The sequence below is a fragment of the Myotis lucifugus genome, unplaced genomic scaffold (assembly GCF_000147115.1).
Source record: "Myotis lucifugus unplaced genomic scaffold, Myoluc2.0 scaffold_300, whole genome shotgun sequence".
Lineage (NCBI taxonomy): Eukaryota > Metazoa > Chordata > Mammalia > Chiroptera > Vespertilionidae > Myotis > Myotis lucifugus.
In genome coordinates this window covers 603073-620355 of record NW_005871348.1, presented here as the reverse complement: position 1 = coordinate 620355, position 17283 = coordinate 603073, and the positions used below count along the sequence as shown (strand labels likewise).

General features: G+C 56.3%; 1 protein-coding gene across 3 annotated transcripts; it reads right to left on the bottom strand.

Annotated features, from left to right (window-relative positions):
• Positions 1-2483: 2483 nt before the first annotated feature.
• Positions 2484-17168, bottom strand: PDLIM4 (PDZ and LIM domain 4). 3 transcript variants are annotated; one of them, XM_014465544.2, is made up of 8 exons: positions 16997-17102; positions 14446-14562; positions 12344-12495; positions 8315-8396; positions 3647-3828; positions 3284-3450; positions 2924-3041; positions 2484-2800 (listed from the first exon to the last, which is right to left on the bottom strand). In XM_014465544.2, the coding sequence occupies exons 3-8, from the start codon at positions 12409-12411 to the stop codon at positions 2596-2598; spliced, it is 822 nt and encodes a 273-aa protein (XP_014321030.1). In that variant the 5' UTR covers positions 12412-12495; positions 14446-14562; positions 16997-17102; the 3' UTR covers positions 2484-2595. The 3 variants fall into 3 exon arrangements, with proteins under 3 accessions (XP_014321030.1, XP_006100208.1, XP_006100209.1); XM_006100146.3 differs by lacking the exon at positions 14446-14562 and having other exon boundaries at positions 16997-17168; XM_006100147.3 differs by lacking the exons at positions 2924-3041; positions 14446-14562 and having other exon boundaries at positions 2730-2800; positions 16997-17147.
• Positions 17169-17283: the final 115 nt, after the last annotated feature.

Here is a 17283-nt window from a genome sequence, read left to right as displayed (position 1 = left end):
GCTCTTCTCGTCTCACTTCTCAAGGACACTCGCCCAGCTGTTTTGGCCTGTGCTCCCGCAGGGAGGGGAAGGGCGGCGGGAGGAGCTGTTGGAAGGAGCCCTAGGAGCACAGAGCAACAGGAAGAAAACGGAAGTCAACACTAGGAGAAGGCGTTCTGGGCACCTGGATAGAATGGACAGTGAGCGCAGATCATAGTGCAGTACTCCTTGGGAGAAAAGGGCGCAGCGGCAGTTCTCAGCAAGGGAGCCTCCAGATTCAGGGCAACCCCAGCCACGGTTTAGAGGTTTGTTTGCTTGTTTTTTCCAGAGTCTGAAACTCTGAATCTAAACCTCTGACTATTGAAAATGTGCAAGAATAGCCTGGAAGTGTTTGTAAACGAAGAACAAGGAGGAGAGATGGGCATATTCAACTCTAAAATGATAGTAATCAAACCAATATGATTTTGTCACAAGAATAGGAAAATAGGTCAGTGGGAGTAACAAAGATTCTTACAAAAATATGTAAAGTTCCTTCCTATAATTAAGAAGTTAAATAGCCCTAGCCTGTTTGACCCAATGGATAGAGCGTCGGCCTGCAGACAGAAGGGTCCCAGATTCGATTCTGATCAATGGCACATGCCCGGGTTGAGGGCTCGATCCCCAGTAGGGGGCGTGCAGGAGGCAGCCGATCAGTGATTCTCTCTCATCATCATTGATGTTTCTATATATATCTTCTCTCCCCTCTGAAATAAAAAAAATAATGATAATAAAAGTTAAATAGCCCTGGCCAGTGTAGCTCAGTAGTCAGGTCATCAACCTGCATGCGCATTGAAGGCTCAGGGGTTCGATTCCTGGTTAAGGGCAGGTACCTGGGTTGCAGGTTTGATCCCTGGTCCTGGTCGAGAAGGCAACTAATCCATGTGTCTCTCTCACATCAATGTTTCTCTCTCTCTCTCTCTTTCTCTCATTTCTCTCTCTCCCCCTTCCTACCCCCTACCTCCCTTCCACTCTCTAAAAATCAATGGAAAAATATCCTTGGGTGAGGATTAACAAAACAAAAAAGAAGTTAAACCTCAGTAAAAAGAGTAAAAGGTTTACCGGCAGTGGTTCTCAACCTTCCTAATGCCACGACCCTTTAATACAGTTCCTCATGTTGTGGTGACCCCCCAACCATAAAATTACTTTCGTTGCTACTTCATAACTGTAATTTTGCTACTGTTATGAATCATAATGTAAATATCTGATATGAAGGGTGCCCGGCTAGCTCAGTCGATAGAGCATGAAATTCTTAAATATCTGATATGCAGGATGTATTTTCAGGGGTCGCGACCCACAGGTTGAGAACCGCTGGTTTAGAGCATTTCCCCCCAAGAACTCTTGGAGAAGACCATTCTGCTCCCCACTGTTTACTCAGCACCCACAAACACAATATATATTTGAGTGAATGCTCATTACTGGTAATCAGAGAAATGCAACTTAAAGCAACCACATATCGCATGTTACTTAGATTGGCAAAAAAAAAAAAAAAAAAAGAAGTCCTGTGTTGGCAAGAGTGCAAGGAAATGAGTACTGCTCTGTGCTGATGGTGAGAGTGTGAATTGATAAGACTTTTGTGGTTTGCAATAGTACAACATTGACAACAGCACAAACGCATATTATTCGGGTTCACTACATGAAACGGGACTAAAAAAACAAGGCTGCTTCTAGTCCGGAGCAAGCTAAGGAGAAGGGAGTTGCACATGACCCAGAGTCCAGGAGCAGCCACAGTTCCCCGGTTCTGGTAGCATTAATATTTTTTAAACGTGAGAGTCTCTACCGGGATGCATGCTACCAAGCTGCGAAAAGATCGAGGCTGCCGCGCACACACTGTAACAACAACTGGCCTCTGAATTGGGTGTTTACTCTCAACTTTGGAGAGGTTGAAGGGTGCGGCCCTAGGCGAGTGTTCTAAAATCTCCGCCCTTCTTCACCACCTCCCCACTGAGCGCGCCCCCTGGTGGTGAGAGAGGGGAAGGGAGAGTAGAAAAGGGAGAAACACCAGAAGGGAGATTTCTGAGAATGCAGGGAGACAGATTCTCTCCCCCAGTCATACACCCCGAGGGGCAATCCTCCTTTGGCTGCTAGGGGTGCCCGCGCTCATGTCGGTGGCAAGACCGGGCCTTTCCTGTTTGTGCTCGCCTCTGCCACACCTTTGCACACACAGTTCCTCACACTGTACGGCTCTTCCCTCCTTAGTTCTCAGCTGACACCTTCCCTGACTCCACGAAGGTCAGATCCCTTGGCATGACGTCACCTTACGGCACCCCAGACCTCATTCACCTCCCTTTGAACAGAACTTGTGACTCATGTCTGCCATCCATCCAGGCTGCGGCCTCCTGGGACAGCACAGTGCCTGTCTTGCTCTCCATTGCATCCAGTGCCCAGGACATTCTTGGATTCTGAACAGCTGGCACTCGGGAGCCATGGCCTGCACTGGAGGGAGGTAGGCGAAGGCACTGACATGGTCGAGGCCCAGCAGAGAGAGTTTATTAGAGAGGCAGGGGCAGACGCATATTTACACGGGCCGCACAGGGCATTAAAAGAAGCAGAGGTGGGGGGTGGGGTTACAGGAGCGGCTCAGACGAGTTCCACCTTGGCATTGGGGTACACTGCCACCACGTCATAGCCCTCCGGAGGCTTGACGCGCGCCTTGGCGTGGTTCTCGCAGTACAGCCGCTCATCCAGAAAGAAGTAACCGCGCTGCTTGAGGTTCAGGCCGCAGTCGCTGCACATGAAGCACTCGGGGTGGTACAGCTTGTCCCGCGCCTTGACGATGGTACCCCTGATGGGAGGCCGGCAGAGGGCAGCATTGGGAGACAGGTTCTGGAGCCCGCCGGGTCCAGGGCGTGGGGCGCGGCAGGGGAGAACTGGGGTCGAGGTGGGGCAGGCAGGGGCTGATACTCACACGATGCCGTGGCCGCAGCGCGTGCACTCCGGCAGTCCCTTCAGGCCACTCAGCGGGGCTCCCAGCTTGCCGGCCGTGGGCTTCAGGTTCCGGGGGCTGCCAGGTCCCTGCCGCTCCCCTGAAAGCCCGAGCGCAGGTGGCAAGAGCCAGGTGCGGAGGGGCGGAGGTAAAAAAAAAAAAAAAGGGAAAAACTTCACTTCTGTGGGGTGTGGGGCTGAGCCCTTGAGCCCGGCTTTCGGGAACCCCGGCACACAGACTGGGGAGCTCGGGGCAAGGGCCGTGCCAGGGATGGCGCAGGGAGGGGTCGATCCCCGAACACCAGGAGTGGGGAGGCAGATGGGGGAAGGGCTAGCGTCTTACCGCCTTCGCCAGCCTCCAGCATGCCCTGCAGGTAGCGGAAGGAACCTGACTGCTTGGGCTCCGCGGGCGCGAGGGGCTCGGCAGGCTCCTGCAGCATCCGGTACACCTCGGAGCCCCTGTGGGCTCCGCAGTCGCGGCTCCGCGGGAGGCCTCTGCCTGGGTCAGTGCTGGGCAAAAGAGATGCAGTGCCAACCTTCACTCTGCCTGCTCAGAGGTTTGGTGAAAGTTTCATGGTCAGTGTGCAAGCAAGCTGAGACCCAAGCATCAAGTATCAGGTTCAGGATGGAACCTGGTGAGATTTGAGGGGTCAGGGCTTAAGATGGGATCTAGGTGTGGCTGCAAAAACCACGTGTCCAGTCCTACCTGTGGGGTGGAGACACATGCATGGTGCTCATCTGGGCCAGTAAGGTGGCCTCACTGCTGCTGCCATTGTGAGGGACTGAGAGGAGAGGTGACTGCCCGTAAGGAGATCCCAGGTCTGGCCTGCCGTCTTCTGGACCAATCCCTGTGGCTGAGGGCCGCCTGCTGGTCATTGGACTGCCATCCTAGGAGAGAGAGAGGTCTGAGGTACTGGGAGACCCTCTGGGGTAGGGCCTCCGGCCACTCCTAGTACAGCTACCCACTCCGCTATGCCAGGCCTTCTTGGCTGCTAGCTGGCTATCCCTGCTCTGGCATCTCTGGGTGATGGTGCCCAGCCAGGGAGGGAGTCTGTGGGGGAAGGGCTGAGCCTTAGGCCTGGTTCAGTCCCCCATCCCCCCACCCCGAAGTGAGAAATGCCTGTAGGAAGTCAACACAAAACCCTGCAGACCGGAGACTCAGACTTGGCTCATGAACCCTGTGGTGGTTCTGACCACCAGTGCCCGTGAGGGATGGTGTTGGGGTAGGGGCATCCCAAGAAACTCTTTTAAGGCCAGTGTGTGTGGCTTCCTTGTTGAGGTGGTCCTGGTGCCAAACCTTCCTACTTGCCAGAACTGTCCCGGATACTGGATGGGCCCATGGCTAGAAACAAAAAAGGAACTTCTGTCCTTTAGCCAGGAAGGGTCACCAATCACTGTGTGCCCAAGGACCTTTGGGGAGGAAGGCTGAGGTTTACATGTGCCATTGTGAGGTCAGCTTCCTCTAGGCTTGTACCTCTGCCCCCATTTCCTGCTTCCCAGGCTAAAAAGGTGGCTTTCTGTAGGCACAGCAGATGAGGGGCAGAGGCAGGCCAGGGTTCAAGCCTCCCCAGCCCACTACGCCACGGCCAGGCTGATGTCCATGGCTGAAACATGTTGGGGAGCAGTGCCCTGAACATGCCTCCTCAGCCCATGAGGAGTCTTCTTATGGGCATGGGTCTGAATGGGGCCTGGGAAGCTCTGTCTCTGCAGAGTGCAGGGCTGTGCTGCCCAGCTGCAGGCAAACATGCCCACAGCAATGTGAACACAGGCACACACACTCTGACAAGTACGTGTGCATGAAGACAACACACACCAACCAATCCACCTACATTACCTAGTCACACACACTGAGTCACATATATACACAGAGCCAGTGCTGGTCACCCTGGGGAGGACGATGGCGGCCTCCGTGGCTGGAATGAGGTTGGTGGCCAGAGCAGCCTGGCTGTAGGGTGGGGCCATGAAGGTGGTCTCAGCCTCAGCCTGGAAGGTGACATTTAAATATCCCCTTTGCTCTACAGCAGCGGTCGCCAACCTTTTGGACCTCATGGGCCACCAGTGGTCCGTGGACCACCAGTTGGCGACCACTGCTCACAGTCTGGACGGGCACACTAGGTGGGGAGGAAAGGACGCCTAACTTGGGGGGAATGAGTCTGGCTTGGACTCAGGGTGCCTCCAGCATTGGGGCACAGTTGAGCTTGCAGGGCTCTGCCTGACTGCCCCTGCTTTCTGCAGGCTCTGAGCTGGGCAGGAGCTTGGGTAATGAATGGTGGACCAGCAGCTGAATGGGGGTGATACCACCACATCCCCTACCCCGACAAAGGAGAGGTGCACAGGTGGGCCCCCATCAAGAAGGCAAGAGCAGCAGGAAAACACTTGTCCCCATTGGCCCAACAAGAGCCCTGGGAAACCTGAGCACTCTCATCTAAGCATGTCTGCTGGGCAAGCAGGCGGGCAAGGCTGGCCATGGGGGCAAGGCTGGCCTGGTACAGAGGAGGCTTCAACAGGAAGGGGAAGTCAGAGGGACCTGGAAGAAGGACCCCCCACTCACCCCCACCCAGCAGGTGTGAGTCTATTGCAGGGTCATCAGAGCCACTGCTCCTCCACAGCCACCCATGCAGCAGCCGCTCTGGGTCTGGACTCGGTGGGTAGGGCACCCATGGTGACCTCGGTCCTAGCTCTACCACTCATTCACTGAGCAAGTCACTTCACCTTTGAACCTCTGTTTCTTCATCTGTGAAATGGAGCATGTGATGCTCTCTATATCATACGTTCCTTGTGGGGATAAAATGAGACAGTTGCATACAAAGCACTTAGCATAGTGCCTGCCACACAGCAAACGCCCATTGGGTAAATAGGTGTCATGGGCATTCCCGAGCCCCATTCCTGGGCTGCTCCTCTCTGTGTGGTGGTGCACTGGTACGTGCTTGCACTCTGAGTGCCTGCTAGCTGCTGATCCGGTTGTTGAAGCCTTGGTTGGGTTAGTGAGCAGAATGGGGGAAACTGTCTCCCACATGACTGTGGTCAAAATGTGGGACACGCAGTTTGGACGGAGGTAGGTGCTGAGTCCAGATGGGTAGATGGCACCTTCCAGAATCCAAGCTCCAGCTCTCTGCCAGTCTGGAGAGAACAGGCTGAGTGTGCAAGGGCTGCCTGCTCCACCACGCTTGCCTTAACCCAGCGGTTCTCAACCTGTGGGTCGCGACCCCTTTGGTGGTCGAATGACCCTTTCACAGGGGTCGCCTAAGACCATCCTGCATATCAGATATTTACATTACGATTCATAACAGTAGCAACATTACAGTTATGAATAGCAACGAAAATAATTTTATGGTTGGGTCACAACATGAGGAACTGTATTTAAAGAGCCAGAAGATTGAGAACCACTGCCTTAACCCATCGCCTGGTTCTCAGCTTAAATGCCACCCTCTCCAGGCGACCTTTCCTTATCACCATCCTTCCTCCGCTCTGGGCTGGACCAAGTGCCTCCTGCGTTCCCATGTGAGGCCTGAGAGGAGAGTTGCCTATAACCCTACATGGAAGGTGGGCCTGAAGCTCCTGTTGGCCCTCTCGCATCCCTCGTGGGCGTGCGTGCCAGGGTAGCTAGTGCTGGTCTTAGGGCCAACTGTGGTTTTCTCCTCCTCTGAGGGCTCCAGCTGGGCCCACCCTCCTCCCCTGGAGGCAGAGGGTGGGGACAGTGTGGGACAATGGGCCCTGTGTCTGTGTTACTGAGGATACAGTCCTGCAGGGACGGGGTGGGGGTGTTTCTTTCGCCACCCATGGAGCTCATGACCTTTTAAGTACAAAAGGCGGGCAGCAGCTGAGGGGCTGCCCTGTTGCTTGTGGAAAATCCCTTCACTTCCAGCCTCAGCAGCCTGGTCCTCGAAGAGGTCAGTGAGGGACAGTGTGGGGTGATTAGGATGGTCAGCTGTATCTGCTTACTATGCCTGGGAACTAAGACCAAGAAGGCCTGGGTTCTGGGCCCAGCCCTCAGCCCCCCAGGTCCACTGGCCCTGAGCCTCTCCTGGAGACCGAACAGAGCAAGCTCAGGCCCCTTTGTCCTATCCATTCTGGCACGAGCCTCACACATGAGTGGGAGGCCTGTGCTATGCTGCTCCCCTCTGCCTTGGCCAAGTGTGGTTGATTTGTCTGTCTCTCCCCTCCCTCCCTCTTCCCCAGCTGCCATGAGCCTCGGGCTCATGGGACTACCAGAGCAAGCTTCTGAGACACAGGTGTGGCCACGAGTCTGCAAGAACAGCGGAAGTCCCGGAGAGAGGACACCAAGAGCCTCTTTGTTACGCTGCCCCATCCCTTCCCCCGTCACCTCTCCCCTCCCACTTCCTCTCTGATCTCTTGACAGAGTCACATGGACTCCTTAGACCCCTGGCTTCTGCCATCCCAGAACTGCTACGTGTCTCGCCCCTTCTAGAACAGGCACCCGCTGGCATGTGGTAAGCATGTGGCCTCGGGGATGCCAGCAAAGGCAAGGTGGGGGCTGGGATAGATGGTGAGGGAGAGGCCACAGTAGACCCTTGCCTCCGGTACAGCAAAGCCTCCATGGCAAGAGTGGACACAAGCACCCAGGAGGTGATGGCCCCACAGTTCTGAGTCCATCACATACCAGTGCAGTCTCCACCTTGCCCAACTATGTGGCACAGAGATGTTGAGCTGGGTGGGGGTGTTTTATACCGTAGTCTTGCCAACTGGGTGCCTCTCAAGCCCATGGCAAAAAGAGGTTGTAGAACAGCCTGGCCCCCCTCACTCTCCTTGAGGACAGCACCATGGCTGTGACTCCTGTCATACATGAAGAGGTGACTGAGCAGGTAGGCCTTTAGCCGGAAGTCTGCTAGATGCAATCCCAGGGTGGCCAAGAGAAAATTTCAGCCTTGGATAGGGCATGGAAGTACCTTACATTCAAAGGTCAGCCCTATGGCCTGAGGTTGGCTCTGGCCAGGTGATTACTCAAGGCCAGGATGAAATACAAAAATGTCCCATTGCCTGCGGTCAGCCCACAGCCTGAGGTTGTCCCCACTCTGTCCCCAAGCCTGGTGACTTCCTCCTGGTCTGGCATCAATGGGCACCAGGGTGAAACCCAGCTGGGTGGGTGGTAGCCCTGAGCCAAGGCCTGGCCCAGTTCCTCCCCACCACAGACACCTTAGTCCCAGAATCCAGGACTGCCTGGAGTACAGACAGAATCCCCAACAGGTGCCCATTAGCTGGGGAGCCCAGAATGGAGCATGGGCATGGCCCAGAGAAGCCTTCTGCTTCAGTCTGGCCTGGGGATCTGAGAGCCTTGGTGAGGACATCCAATGCAGTTAAAGCTGTGGACCAGGCCTGGCCCCTCTTCCTGGGCTTGCTCTGAGTCTTTACATACCTGGGTCTCGGGATCGATGTGGATCCTGTGTGCCTGAGCCTTGCTATCCTCTGGGGCACTGGGCCAGCTCCTGCCTTCAGGCCTGTGGCAGGAATCAGGATGGTCAGATATATCTGCTTACTATGCCTGGGAACTAAGACCAAGAAGGCCTGGGTTCTGGGCCCAGAGCCACGCAGGACCAGGCCTGACACCCTGTTCAGAGAAGGAAATTACCCCAGTGCTTTTCCCGGCACCAGAGTGGTGGCTGTTGTGGCAAGGAGACATGACTCTAGATTTGCCACCCACCTGGGATGGGGCTGTGTGTCCCTTCCCTACCAGCTACTCCATCTCTCTCTGGTCTGATTCCTAGAGAGGGAGCTACATAAATAAGCTCAGCAAAAAGAGGGCCACCTCCCAACAGAGTGAGCCAGGCCTCACACATCAATCAGCCGGGAGCTCATCCACTCAGCCCTCTTCTGTCTGCAGCCTCTGGCCGGGCCTGGGGGTCAGGCATCCATGGGCTCTGGGGGAGGCGGAATGGAGGCTGAGGGATGTGCCTCCCTCCTGCTGATGCCGGCAGAGTCATCACCAATGTCTGCCCAGCCCAGATGGGAAACAGGCCATTAGGAAATTCCTGCTTCACCATAGAAACCAAAAGCCAAACACCACTCAGGAGGGAAAAAAACATCATTAACCTGACACAAGCAGGGCAGACAGGCCTGGAGGCTACTGGCCTGGGGCCCAGTCCTACCACTCAGTAGCCCTGTGGGAAGGCAGGCCAGGGGTGCATGGACTTTAGACTGGCTGGTGGGTAAGAAGTGAGGCTAGTTAGACCAAAGGGGAATAATGTCTCCACTCTACCCCAAAAGCCTCTTGGGGTTTCTACTTTGCATCCACTTCCTGGGGTTTCTTGAGGTCCTGGGCCAGCAGCTCAATCCTACCTCTCTCCCCACTCACAGACCTATAGTCCGCACCCACTCTGCACTTCCTCACCTTTGCCTGGTCAAAGAACTGGGGCCTCTGCACTATCCCCAGTCCTCACCTTTGCCTTTGTCCATTCCTTTGCCTCCTGCAAACTACCTCTCTCCCCTACAGCTGTCTGGAGGTCTGTGGCACCAACCTCTGCTGCCCAGGGCAACACCATGACTACTGGCATCTGGCTCCAGCCCTCTCAGCCAGGCTACCTAGTGACTGCCCCAACTCACAGCTCTCACTGTGGCCTCCACCCACTGAGAACTCTGGGGATAAACCAAGGACATCCCATGTGGCTATCTGCCTTATACTTCCCTGAAGTTCTGCCCAGAAGAGAAGTACAAGTCTGAAGTCTGAAGGTCAGAGAGCACCGAAGTCCCAGAGCCCTGAGGGTGGCTCAAGAAATCAGATCAGAATGAAGGGCTTCTTCATGTGTCAACCTGCATCTCCACACCTTCACTTCAGGCTGGGGAGGTGACTCCATCTGCCATCTTTAAGCAAAGTGACAGCCAAAAGGTGGGCTGTGCAAAAGCATCTTGTACGGCACATAATGGGTAACAGAGTCCCCACCAAAGGCCCCAGGGTTGGAGCTGATGCCAGGAAAGTCATGGATCTACAGAGCATGCCCAGAAAGTGGGGGTTAGCTTGAATTGTTAGACACCTGGCTTTGAGCTCCAGACAAAATAAGCACAGCAGGGAAACTGGGCATTTATTTCACTTCTCATGCTATAGAGAAGTCTGTGGAAGATAAAAGCCCTCTGTACACAAGAGGCCAGGTAGGGAAGCTGGACTGGGTAGAGCCCATGTTGGGGAGGGGGGCCCTTGGGGCCCAAGCATAGCATAGGTCCTGGCAGGACAGAGAGCAGAGTCAGGGGTCTTACAGGTGAGAAGGTGCCCAGGAGAAGAGATGGTGGCCCAGAGAATTATCAGGGCCTCTGTGTATCGATTCCCCAGAATCTACATGTGTGATGATTGAGGATAGGGTGCGTGAGGACTGGACCCCAGGTTTTCACCCTGACCGAGCAGACTTGGTACATCATCATCACTCAAACCCAGGATCACAAGACAGTCCCCATTCTGGAGTCGAGGAAGCTCAGGGCTCTGAGATTAAATCACTTGGTGGAAGACAGCAGTTGCCAAGTGCAGAGCTGGGACGGGAATTGTGATAGTAGAGACTGTGCTCGCACCTGCTCCATGGCCAGGCAGCATTTGGGGACTGAAACGCCCAGAGTGGAACAGGTCAGTGGACTCTGGGCTCCATCCATGCCTGGCTTGGAACAAATGACCAGGGAAGGAAGGAAGGCAGGAAGGGGGCCCTCCACCCTGCCCCCATCCCGCCACCCTGCCTGACATCATTGCCTCTGGGAACCTCCTGACTCAGGCCTGCTGTGAGCCTCCCCCCCCCAACCCCCCACCCCAGCCCCAACACCACCAGGGCTTCCCTTATTCAGCCAGAAGAGTCAAGCGAGAGGTGAGTCAGGGCCCAGGAACCCAGCCAAGTGGGGTGGCCTCAGAGGCCACTCGTGGGCAGAGCAGTGCTGACGTTTCCCCGGGCCAGCCTGTACCTCCGTCTGGGAGAGGGTGATGAATGTGATCCTGCTTTATGGAGAAGGAAGCCCAGGAGCACAAGGTCATCTGGGATACCTAAGATCTCAGAGTCTGGATGAGGACCAGCTCCGCTGAACTCCCAGGCTGGGGCTCTGCACTGTGGGCCAGGAGGAGTGCACAAGGTCTGGACTTACATCTGGACCCACTTAGCACGGAGAGCATAGCCAGGGGCCCTGACCCCAATCTGGACCTGGGCCAGACACAAATGGGGGCTACTTCAGAAGCCTTCCCACCATGTTTAATGGATCAACCCCCTCCTGCCATCGCTAAGACATGGCTAGCTGTATTGTGGTTTGGGGAGGCTTCTCCCAGTCATGTCCACAGGGGGTCATGGAAAGTCCCTGTTATCAGTGAATGTGTCAGAGCTCAGCAGTTATGTCTGACTTCACTGGATCCAGGCAAGACAGGGGGCAGGGAGATCTCAGTCAGCCATGACCCAGCCGACTGTTATCAGAACTGAGCAAAGACCCAGGGCCTGAGCATGGCATGGGACACCCCAGGTAGACCTTCCATCCTAGACCATCTATAGGCCACAGATGGGGCTTAGTGACTGCCAGTCCTCCCCTCATGAGGCTGTATAACATGACATAGGCCTTGGCATCCAGATGTAACAAGGGCAGAGGCATGGACCACAGTGGGGAGCTGGGGCACAGCAGGTATGGGGCTGGTAGGAGTGGTCAGCAGCCAAGTAGGCATGGAGTTTCTGGGAGTGAGAGAGACCAGAGGTCAAATTTTACTTCCCAACTCCCTGGCTGTGGGACTTTAAGCACCCTCTAGTCTTTCTTCCTTTTGAAAAAAAATATTTTTATTGATTTCAGAGATGAAGGGAGAGGGAGCGAGAGATAGAAACATCAATGATGAGAAAGAATCATTGATTGGTTGCCTCCTGCAAGCCCCACACTGGGGATCAAGCTCACAACCCAGGCATGTGCCCTGACTGGGAATAGAACTGTGACTTCCTGGTCCATAGGTTGACACTCAACCATTGAGCTACGCTGGCCAGGTACCCTCTACTCTTTCTGAGTTTCAGTTGTCTCATCCGTAGAGTGGGGCCTATAGTAGGTTTTACTTTATCAAGTTGATTCACGGATTAAAGGAGGTGTTGGACAAGTAACCTCTTTGGTCATTAAGCTGGTCACTTAGGGGCGAGGAAAGGACTGAAGTCACCCCTCTGGAGGCTACCCAAGGTCTTATTTAAGCCCTGATGTTGGGCTGCTTCCCCTTGTCCTAAGTTCCCAACACACGTCCAGCCCCGCGTTAAAGGGGGCTTCTTCTGTTTTTTAAGTCATCGCCATATCCAGTGCCTGCCAGGCCCCTGTGAAAGCACTACTCCTTAGGTCTGGGGTGCCTGGGAGCTAAAGCAGAGAGGCTGTGAGGCCCAGCACACCCAGGATGCTGGCCACCATAACTTATCCTCCCCTGAGGTCACCCCCCTCCCAATTATCCTGGCCTAGCCTTCCCTGTGCCTACCTGCTCACGGAGAGCGTGAGGTGGTCGTGGCAGCCCTTGATGCGGTTCTGCGCCTCCAGGTGTGTCATGAGCTCTGTACTCTCACCATTGATGGCCTGAATCAGGTCCCCAGGGCACAGGGCAGCCAGTGCAGCCTTGCTGCCAGCATGGACCTGTGGGTGGACAAGTCAGATGGCTGGGCATTTGTCACTAGGTGGCCTTGTGTAGCCTCTGCTCTGAACACCCCAATTCCAGCACCTGGAGGCCTGGTGGGGTGTTAGGGCCTATGCGAGGAGCTTCTTCTGGGCTGGGACAAGCGGGACGTTACTCCTGCAGCCTGCACATGTGCCCAAGGATATGCAAGGGACTCACAGGGATGCATGTGCTCCTAGATACATACAAAGCATGGACATTTCACAAATCACACCACCCAGCCAGATCGCATAGCAACCCCTTGACCGACAGTCAAACCCTTAGTGACCTTGGCTCCCTTCCTGTCTCCTCTTGTGCCCACCCCACATTCACCTCCACCCACCCACACTCTAGGTCATCGGAATGTCCAGGGGGTACTCACGGGCACCAGGTGTCTCTCACCTCCACGCTTCTGCAGATGCTGTTCTCTACCTGGAACATCCTTTCCTTTGATCCCAAGTCCTAATGACCAGCCTACTCCTCCTCATCCTTCAGGTCTCAGCAGAGAGGCTGTGTCCCCTGGGAGCCTCTCCTCTGGGCTCCCACCGTACCCTGTACATCCCCTGTACCACTTTGCTCCCTTAACATTGCTGGTGACTCCCTCTAGGTCTGGGCCATCACCTCCCCAGGTATGTCCAGGGCCATCTACTTCCAGTTCCCAGCCTGCATTCCTGGGTCACAATTTTACCCCCCCACTTTCCTGCAGGACAGGCACTCACTCAGGCCTCCCCAGTGTCACTACTGACCCCAGAGGGTCAAGTGGTATCCACAGCTTACAATGCTGCTCCCCTGATGAGGGCTACTTGAGGCTGGGGACAGGCTCACCAGAAAGCCTGAGTGGGCAGCCTAGGAAGACCTTCACCCGTCCCCAGTCCTGGCACAGCCTTTGGAAATGGACGTGAGGCACCCTCATTCTTACCTAGTCCCTCCTGGGTGCTCTGCTGCGCCTCCAGAGCTGCCAGACACCCTGTTCCCATTGGTGGGGGTGGGGGCTTCTGGAAACCTGGCCAGGTTCAGCTTCTCTAGTGCTCAGTAGTGAGTGGACAATGCTGAGGTGCTGGCAGCTCCTTGGCAGGAGTCCTGGTGTGGGCACTGCCCGAGCTGACCTACCCTGCAATAGGCTGCCCTGAGGAATGTTCTGGAGCATGACACCCGCAGCCACCTGCCACCATTAATGTTCACTCATAAGGTCTTGGTACTTGCACAGGCCTGTCCTCCATCCCACCCCTCCCGAAGGCCCTGCTCGGGCCCCCTCTCCTCACGGATACCTCCTCTGTGACATGGCCTAGGCTCAGTGCTTCACCCATAACTAGCTCTTGGCACCCTCTCAAGCACCTGGTGAGACGGAGGCATTGTCATCCCTACTTACAGACAAAGAAAGAGAGGCCCAGGGGGAGGGGCGCCTCACCCAGGCCCCACACTGAAGAGGAGTCTTCTTCCTCAGGGGGATGGCTGCAGGGTGACTCAGCCAGCACAAGGGTGCGTTCAGGCCCCCGTGGGTGGGGGAAGTTCTCGAAAGCAGAGGTGGCTGGAACTCCTGCCAGCTCCACTAGCCTGGAGAGTTCTGGTCAGAGAGGCGGGAGGCCAGGAAATGGTGACTCTCCCCACTGACTTTCCACGCATTGTCTCATTAATCCTGAAGGCGAGCCCATTTGCTGGGTGAGATAACCGAGGCCGGAGAAGAAAAGAAGGACGCTCAATTGGTAAGTGGGAGTTAGGATTCCAATCCCGGTCAACTGCTCTTCCAAGTCCTATGCTCATAACTACTGTGTGTTTTTCTGCAAAAAGGGAGATTGTCCCAGGTAGAAGGATCAGCGTGTATAATGGCTCATTTGGGAGCGAGAGTAAAAATAAAAGCAGGCTTGTGGCTGAAACATCATTCATGAGAAGAGAGTAGAAGAGATGAAGTCAGAAAAGGAGCTGGGGCAGACCTGTGGGCTTGTAGGCCCAGGTGAGAATCTGGCATTTCTCCTAGGTGGATGGGAACCATGGAGGGTTCTAAGCAGGGAAATCACAGGACAGAGTTGAACTCAAGCCGATCCCTCTGGCTGCAGAGTGAAGGATAAACAGACAGAAGGGAGGGAGAGGGGAGCAGTGAGTCAGCTGGGAGGCTGGGACACAAACCAGCCCCTTTACCTGTAGCGGCTACTACCTCCCCAGCCCCGGCTCCACTCCACCCAGCCTAGAGGCTGGGACGGGCCAGGAGCCAGAGATCAGGTGCCATATTTTCCAAACAGTCCCAGCCAGCTCCAGAAAGGCCTGGATTCCTGTCCCTGCTCTGCTTCTCAGGGTACCACACCTTAGCCTTTCGGAGCCTCAGTGTCCCCATCAATAATGTAAGGCCAGAGGGAGTTCTTGTAAGGGCTGCTGTGAGAACGAACTATTTGAGACAATCAGGGCGAAAACCTCCCATGGGGCGTCGGGCACACAGTGATGCTCATTCCCAGCACCAGTTGCCGGGGAGCTGGGACCAACACCCTTCAGGGTGTGGCCTGGAACACTGTGGATGCACCCAAGCCAGCAATCACTGCAGTTTGTGAGGAAGGAGCCCTGGACAATGTTCTCTGAGACTTTGTGAGCTAAGGTTGCAAGGTCCCAGCTCTGCCAGGCTGCCAGCCTCCTCCCTGTCTGAGTGTAGCTGTCCCTTCTGGGTGGGAGAGGCCCTGGAAGCACGAGAGGGTTGGGTCCTGAACCCCCGGGGTGAGGACACTCCCATTTATCCTCAGTGTCTGCAAACCTGCCCTTGAGGTCTCTGCTGGGCAAGCTGTGGCCTGTGCCTCCCCAGCCCCATAAATCTCCCCAGATCCCACCCAAACCCAGGCTCAGCCATCCTGGCTCCTCGGGCCTGAGCGGCTGCCATGTGACTTTGGGGGACAAGGGGGGTTTCTTCCAGGCAAACCATCTCCCAGCCTGCCTGCCTGCCTGCCAGGGGCCTGCATCACTGTCAGTTCCAAACAAGGCCGCTGCTGCCGCTGTGACGTGTGGAGGCCTTTCCTTGTAGGCAGCCAGCCGCGTGGGCAACAGATGTCTCTGCTCCCTGCCGCCTGTGGCCGTCAGCCGCCGCCACTGAGCCTGTCAGCAGCCTCACACCCAGGATGCCTGGCCCACCGGCTAGTCTAGCGCCCCACCAGCCCACCTCTGTGGACACACAGCATGACATACACAGGCAGACACAGATGCTCACCCCCCTCCCCCAGCAGGGCTCCCTCAGGAAAGTGGGAGATGAAAGGCTCCCGGATATGTAGCCGGCCTACCTCACTCAGCCCCAGGGACCTGGTGGTGTGGGGTGAGGGCAGATGTGGGAGGCCTCCCAGGACAGCTGGGCCTGCCTGTCACCCCGGCCCCCAGAAATGGGATTCCATGATTCCACACTCCACCGGGTGCCCACCCCGCTCCCAAGAACTGGAAAGAAGTGTCTGAAAGTCCAGCCAGCTTGGTCCAGCCCCCATGGCGAGAGGTGGCAGGAGGGTGGGGGAAGGTGATTCTCAGTTTCCCTGACACAGGCCCCTGAAAGGCCAAAGCAGCTGTGTGGGCGCAAGGGGTGACTCTCAGATGCCCTCCGCTCCTTCCCTCCAGACTGGGAGCCCCCAAGGGCAGGGCCTGGGCTCTCTCCTCTTCTGTCCCTTAGGCTGGGACCCCCAGGGGCTGAGTCTGAGTCCCGTCTTTGGGCCCTTCAAACTACGGTGCCCCAAGGCTGGGTCAGGATCCCATCTCCCCCAGGATGGGCACCCCCTCTGATAGGGCCCGAGTCCTCTCCTCTGCTTCTCTGTCCTCAAATTAGCCGCAGGGCAGCCCGGGGTTGTGCTCCCTTCCCTCCCTCTTCTGACCTGAGCCTGGGGCAGAGCCGTGGTCCTGGAATCTTGAGAAACTGGGCTGAGGCTAACCCAGCCCCTTGCCTTGAGGGGAGAGGTCTCACAAGCTTAGAGTCAAGTCTCTTTTTCCTGGAAACCAAAGATTCCTCCTGTGTCTTCCCCTTAGGTCACCCGAGGTCACCGATGAGAGACTGCCCCAAACCAGTGTGGGGGAGCTTTCTCTTTTCAGATTCAGGGAGGACCCCAGCTCAGCTGGCAGGGACCTTTGATAAGGGGAGGGGACTCCCAATCATTTAGCTCCAAGTCTTTAGGTTGGGTTCAGTCTAAGCAGGGTTGCCGAGCTTCTGCAGATCTGTCCAAACCCCTGGCCCGCGACTGCGGTCCTTCCTTGGCCTGCAGCGAGCCCCCCAATGCGGCCAGCAGGAAGGCTGATGTGTGAACTCGTGGGGTGTTCCTCCAAGGGACAGGCAGGCAGGCCCAGCAGAAGGGAGGAAAAGGGGTTGGGGCGACACTGCCCAGCCGGGAAGCCTCCTCTATATGCTGCGGGTCGCCCAGGCCAACCCTTCGCCTTCGAGCCTCAGGAACGTCGGGGATCCGGGTCCCGGGTGGATCGCGAGGACCAAGTCTCAGATCCAGGACCGCCCCGCTGCCCCGTGCCCACCGGACTCACCCGCGAGATGGTGAGGGGCGCGCTGAAGTCCCGGCCGCCCACCAGGCGGAAGCCCCAGGGCGAAGGGCCGCGCAGGGTCACGGAGTGGGGCATCGCTGGCGGGAGCCGCAGCCGGAGCCGAGCGGACACTGAGGATCGCCGCCGCCGCCGCCGCCGCCGCCGCCTGGACCCCGGCCCCCCACACCTCCTAGTTATTACTTAAAAGAGTGGCCTTCAATGTCGCACGAATATGATTATCTGAGATGCTCGGTAAGGGCCATTCGATACAAACTAGAGGATGAGTCACG